The sequence below is a fragment of the Lytechinus variegatus genome, chromosome 2, assembly GCF_018143015.1.
Source record: "Lytechinus variegatus isolate NC3 chromosome 2, Lvar_3.0, whole genome shotgun sequence".
In the NCBI taxonomy this organism is placed as follows: domain Eukaryota; kingdom Metazoa; phylum Echinodermata; class Echinoidea; order Temnopleuroida; family Toxopneustidae; genus Lytechinus; species Lytechinus variegatus.
Window position 1 is genome coordinate 46,238,284 of NC_054741.1, and position 6,802 is coordinate 46,245,085.

Sequence of the window (6,802 nt, forward strand, 5' to 3'; positions counted from 1 at the left end):
TCTTTTACTTTTTTAAACTTGTTTCATTTCCCAAAACACCATGAAGAGTGCATTGCGCCCCGCCCCACTCCCCCACACACCAAGGCCATCGTGATGGTATTTGCATTACATTGAGCTGTGATCCACATGAAACGGCCTAGGCTTGATTTTCATTTTTTTAATCACTTTCAAGCTTGGGAAAAGTCTGTAGAAGCAAGTATTTAATGAAAAATGAAATGTAAACCCACATTACAGGATAAAAACTTAGTGAAAAGTGCTGGAGATGTCTGATATAAACTTTTGGTCAGATTCAGTTATCTCCTCAGATCCAGCTGGCACAAAAGGGTAAAGGTTGTGCTTAATAAGTATTGAAATTTTCAATTTTGGTGGCAAAATTGTTCCAAAATGCTTGAATGTATCCATTTCATTTCAATTGACTAAAAGTGCAAGGGAAATGTAAAAGAAATGTTTCGCAGGATAAGTTTGATTTTGCCCTTTCACCTCGAAAAAGCGTGAAAACGAGCATTTCTGCGCAAACAGATTTCTGCGATCTTTACAAAAATGGACAGTGCTCACTCAAGTGCAACATTTTTTCAAAACTTTTACTTTTATTGGATAGATGAGACCCAAACCCAAGAATATATGTGAAAAAATTACCCACATGTTGTATATTTTTTAATTCCCAGGGCTTTTCCAAAGTGTAAACTTTTTTTCGATACGCACTGTATATCGAATTTAGAAAAATTCCGACCTGCATTTAAAAGAAAAAAAGTCCATTTCAAAAAGAAAATCACTTGAGACCCAAATTTCCCCTTAGCATATCCTGACAAAATACAAACAAAAATACCAATTCAACTAAATAATGAAGCTTGCTATGAAAAGTGGCCTAAATATTGAACATCCTCATGAGAATGAATGTGCAGTTAGGTAAGTTTGCTATAAAAATAGAGTTTATCTGATGTGCAAAGAACAACTTTCCCGCCGGTAACTTCTTGCAAGAAACACCATTTGTCTTCGGTTATCTCCATTTTCTGATCAGCAACAAGTGTCTGGATGTACTCCAGCTCATTTGTATACTGTCCGATAGTCAGGGATGCCTTGCTGTGGTTCATCAAGGCCAGGAGAATGGTTCCATCTTTGCACACAGAAGGGTGGATATAGGTACCTACTTCCTTGGTGAGAGTATGTTTCTTTTCACCCTCTTCATCAATGATGCTAACTGAGTTGCTGTGAGTCAGAGCCAAGAGTTCTGTGCCTGACCTAATCACTGATATGTTCCATGGTTCATACCCATCACACGGTATTTCCTTCGCCTTTACACCTTCTGGAGAGAACACCTGTATAATCCTGCTCTTCCTGTAGTCAACATAAATACGATCAAGACTGTCTACCGAGATCCGACCAATTCCATTTTCATCTCTGCTCAGCGTTTCAAATTGCTTACCGAGTTCCTCCCACTGTGGTGAGTACTGTGTGACTTTGTTATTCATCTGGCGGACAATGCAACTGCCATCCATCAAGTAGCCCAATCCGCGAACACCATCCATGGCTTGAGTCTGAAGCATTTGTCCCTCAGTTGAGAAGAACTTGATGTGTCCATCCCGAGTTGCAATAGCCAACTGGCCATCAGGCGTTGCAGTGGAACAGGCCACACCTCCATCAAAACTGACTGTTTCTTGAAGTTCCCACTCCTTGACATGAACGCTTCCAAGATTCAGACCATCGGACTCAGCAGCTTGTTGGAAGATCAAGAATTCAGCCCGGCGTGCGATAGCTGCAGGAAGAGATGCATCAGGGTCACCATTCACAAGAGCTTCGAGTTCATCAACCCTTGCTGCCCGCTCGGTTAACGACTGGTCCTCACATTGCACAGTGGACTCTTCTGTAACTACAGAAGCCTTTGCTGCCAAGTTCTCAAGGAATCCATAATGACACTCGATAATGTTTTCCAGGTCTTGGATGAGTGATCTCTCATATACGTTACACTCTTCAAGGAGCTGTTGCTTCCTTCGTCGGATTCGCTCAAACGCATCCTCGCATGCTTTTTCGATTTCTTGCTTTTGCTGTCCGATTGTATTCTGCACCATGCTAATCTGCTCCTTCACAAAGGAAGAGTGGCTCTGAATCACTGCAGTCTTCTGATCTATTTTTTCCTGCAAGAGATCAACTGCTGCCTTGTGGCTTTCTTCATACTCTGCAATTCCAATCACCTCGTGTTTATCAGGTTGATGTCCCATTTCTAGGCACCTACAGCAGATGTGAACAAGACATGTGATACACACAAACTGCTGCAATTCTCGAGGATGCGTCAGACATGCAAGCTGTTTTCTGATTTCCCCAGATGAAATCTCACTTGCACCAACAAGCTCATGGAATGCATTCTGTCTAAACCTCTTGTGCTGGTCAAGACAAGAACTGCACAGGAATTCTGAGCAATGCTGACAGTAGAGTGTCGCAAAGTTGCGCTCATCAGGGTCACATAGAGTGCACCACTCGTCAGAGGGATTACCATCTGTTGAATCAGTTGTACCCTTCCGGTCCGATCTTTCCTTGAAATCTTCTGCAAGGCTATGAACTATTTGATTGGTTGGAAAGTTGGAAACATTGTTGTCAGACAGATGAGCAACAGAGCGACACACCGCACATGTTAACCGATCTCCAAGTGATTGAATGGAGTGCAGTTGGATTAAACAGTCTTCGCAGAATGTGTGGGAGCAAGGCAGAAGCTTAGGTCTTGTGAGGATATCCTTGCAGATTGGACATTGTAAACTCTCTGTCACATCACTCAGCAAATGTTGCGTTGCAGAGGCCATTTTTCTTAATACAAGTCCAATGTCTAATGGTAAAGAAAGAAAAGGGAAAATTTGCTTGAACTAAGCAGATTCACAAATGATGCTTTGTTCCTTAATATCACGGTTGCCAATGAATATTATATTTATAAATCATAACAGTCAAGTATGTGCAACAAATATTTTTTTCTGAAAACCATTATGATCATTAAGAATACAGACATTTTGCTTCTGCAGTAAATGAAAATAAGCTCCATAAGCTTCAATGATAATAATGAAGACGTACATACATTATTACAATGAATTTACACCATCTCTTAATCTCATTCAGAATAATGTATCGCATACGTAATATTGTACCTCGATATAATCCAAATTTAGACACTCGAGTATGTTATTGATCACACAGTCTCACACTTTGGAAGTACTGCTAGCCTGCCTATGCTAGTACAACAAAAACTATATGATAAACATACACAGATCGCAGGAAGTATGATGAAACTGTGATAGATCAGGAACTCCACATTAATTGTAGGGCCTACTTACATCGTGAATTCAGAATGCTGCGTTGAGCATGCTCTGTTACAATCGAGTCAATGCTGATCGTGTAACAATATTCCTTGGCATATTCAAACAGCAAGATTCCACTGGAAGTTCCAGCTATAGAGCCTGAATCTGTAATAAAGAGCCCGACATTGACCTATTAAAGGCAATAAAACACAACGCGTGATGCTCCACCTGCTGTTATAATGGCGGTATGTTACTTTACGTGCAAATATCGATATTGCACAGATAATACGTGTATGATATGCATGCATAATCAGAACGATACCGTTTGAAGCTGAACGTTGACCTGGGGATTCCCCGCGAACAATATCCCCGCCCGGCTCGCCCGCCCTCTATTTTCTCTCTCTTACTCACTTCTCACTGGGCGTTGTGGCGTGCGCCTGTAATCCAAGCTGTGGGGAAGTTACAAATTGATGCAGAGGTTCGAGCCCTGGTCACGTCTTTCAAATGCTGACGTTAAATGTCGGTCCCAGACGTAAATAATAATATCTAATATCTGACGTCTGACAAAACTCAAATACACACACACGCACACATCACTTGCATAGGCGGATCCAGGGGGGGGGGGGCCCGAGGGGCCCGGGCCCCCCCTATTGGCGGAGCAAAAAAAGAAAAAAAAGGGGAAAAGAAAGGAAAAAAGAAAAGGAAGGGAAAAGAGAGAAAAGAAGAAAGGCAAACATAAGAGGAGGAACATGATTGAATAAAATAACATGAGGGGAAGACTTTGAAAATAATTTTTTGAAAAATCTATTTGTTAGGATATAAAATTTTCGCTCGCGCTTCGCGCTCTTATTGTCTTTTAGGGGATTTGCACATCTTGCTTAATATGGAGCTTGAAATATCAAACTTTGAAGTCAATCATGTCAATTTACAAAACATATTTCAGCTGGGAAATTGAACTTTCATTATTTGTTTGATTTACAAATTGATTTTAAAAAAGTGCTCTGTAAAATGTCTGTGTTATGGTCTGAATATTATCATTTTCTGCTTGCGCTGCGCGCTCGCAAAATTTGATTTGTCAGGTACCTATTATTTTCCTGTATTCCATAAAGTTCTCAAAAAGTTCCCTATTCAGGTCAGATTGTCAAAACGTATCAGCTAGCGCTGCAATGCACGCTAGCATTTTGATTAGTGAGTTATGTATATCCCAATATTAATTCTAAATCAAACTACTTTGATGACAGTTTATCAAAAATTTCGGCTTGCAATTTCCGCTCGCATTGATAGATATCATGCATCTTATGCATAATTCCAAAAGTGCTTTAAATTTCTAGTTTTCAGGCCATAATACTAACAGATTTCGCGCTCTCATGCTTAGAAAGAGAAATAGGAAGATAGTCATCATTTTCTTATGATGACATAATGCCCTTATAGAATGTCCCGGTCCTATGTAAAAACTCAAAGTAATAATAATAAAATACATCAGCTCTTTTTTAACTGTGATCCATCACAATTCACAATTTTCCCACAAAGTGTTTGCAATACAGAGCTTAAATTTACCCTTTATATCGGAATATCATATATTTTTAGTTTTGCGCTCACTTTATTGATTTTCATGATAAGAAAGGTACTTAGAATACCCAAATTCTAGGTCGAAATCTAAAACACACGTTCAGATACGCAGATTGTTCTCTATTAAATCATTGTGCAGTTTCAGATCACAATATCAAAAAGTGTCTGCTCGCGGATAAATAACTTATCCTTTTCATGATTTACAAAACATGAATAGAGTGTCCAGAATTTTTTCCGCTCGCACTTCGTGCTCGCATCAATAAAGTTTAGTTTATATACTTAGAGTCCTTTCAAGATTACAAAAAGTGCTTAGCATTTCCATTATTCAGGTAAAAAAGGTCAAAATTTTTCAGCTCGCGCTTCGCGCTCGCAATATTTGAATGTTGAAATATGTAACGTCTTCATGGCTAAATGCAAGCAGTCCATAACAGGTACAATTTCGACAGTTCAAAACGTATACAAAAATTTTCTGCTCGCGCTCTGCGCTCGCATTATTAATGTATGGAAGATCCCTGCTTACTCATCCTTTTCATGATTTACAAAACTAATTGAATAGAGTGTCTTGTTCAGTAGGTCTAAATCTCGAATTTTTTTTGCTCACGCTTCGTGCTCGCATGTTCAATTATATACATATTCTGTTAAGTTACAAAACGTGCTAAGAATTTCCATTCCTTAGGTAAAAATGTCAAAAAATTTCGGCTCGCGCTTCGCGCTCGCATTATTTGATTTTTAAAAATGTGCAACGTCTTCATGGCTAATTGTAAGCAAGTATTTAACAGTACCTTTTCCATCACTTCATTTCTGCTCACTCTTTACGTTCGTAGTAATTATTAACTTGCATACACATCTTTTTTTTCAGGAAAACAAACATTTCCCAGAATGTTCACAATTTTAGGAAAAAGTACATAAGATTTCCAAAAAATTTAGCTCGCGCTTCGCGCTCGCATTATATAAATAAGGGTTATGGTATTATACATTTATGTTTCATAAGAATAAAGCTAAAAAGTGACCATTAGGACTACCCCTTCAAAGAAACAAAAAATCCCGGCAAAAATCATATTCGAGCGGCCGATCGGGGAAAATATGGCTGAAAAAATTCCGGGCCCCCCCTATTGCCGAAGGCTGGATCCGCCCCTGTCTTGCACTGTGCACACTTGATTCCGAGATGACGGACCGTCCATGTTAATTGTGCTCCCTTTTTGTGCTAGTCTGATTTTATCATCACACAAAATATACACTAAATCTAAATTATGTATTTTTATTATCAACAAATTCAATTTGGTTTATGTATAGGCTATTATCATTTGGAAAAGAAAGTGAAAGAAGTAATTTTTAGGTTCAGGAGATTTTCCTCAAAGTGAGAGGGGAAAAATCCATCAAAACATTTGTCTTTTTTTACAGCAAAGTTTCTAATTGCGAACTTGTAGAATCTGAAAGTATAGCAATTAAAAAGGATGATTGGTGTAGTAGTTGAAAAGTTCAAACTGTGGGAGGTGAGACATATCCTTTTTATAATTGAAAAGCCTTTAGCTTGGATTATGCTTCAAAGCTTATGAGATTTTAATTTAAAAAATGGGAAAGGCAGGTTGAGTTAAAAGCAATTTGTATATCTCTTGTTAATTAAATAATTTTAAACTCTAGTGCTTGTGATCACAGAGGCGTAAAGTAATTTAAAATGAAGCAGTCAAATTTTCCCTACGGTGACCGTATGGGCAAGTCGAAAACATTCGTTTGAATATTTTTTTGTACCAGCTACATTATAGAGGATATTGGTACAACGGCCCATTTCTTTCTTTTCAATGGACTTCTGTCAGCTTTCTTTTGCTTTTTCCTTTTATTTTTTTATGTTTTCAAAATTTGGATAGCGAAAAAATATCATTATGACGTCTCCCTTGATTGTGATTTAATATTAAGTTTATCATGAGAGATGTCTTGAATGAGTATCAGGAGTATTG

At 38.5% G+C, this 6,802-nt stretch overlaps 1 protein-coding gene across 1 annotated transcript; it reads right to left on the reverse strand.

Annotated features, from left to right (window-relative positions):
• Positions 1–708: 708 nt before the first annotated feature.
• On the reverse strand, positions 709–3,643 carry LOC121408158 (E3 ubiquitin-protein ligase Midline-1-like). Its single transcript, XM_041599505.1, has 2 exons — positions 3,315–3,643; positions 709–2,815 (listed from the first exon to the last, which is right to left on the reverse strand). Exon 2 carries the CDS (start codon positions 2,790–2,792, stop codon positions 903–905), a length of 1,890 nt encoding a protein of 629 aa, XP_041455439.1. The 5' UTR covers positions 2,793–2,815; positions 3,315–3,643; the 3' UTR covers positions 709–902.
• Positions 3,644–6,802: the final 3,159 nt, after the last annotated feature.

What these genes read in the sequence shown, in the direction of transcription:
- LOC121408158 (XM_041599505.1), bottom strand. Translation starts at nt 2,792, where the DNA reads ATGGCCTCTGCAACGCAACATTTGCTGAGTGATGTGACAGAGAGTTTA.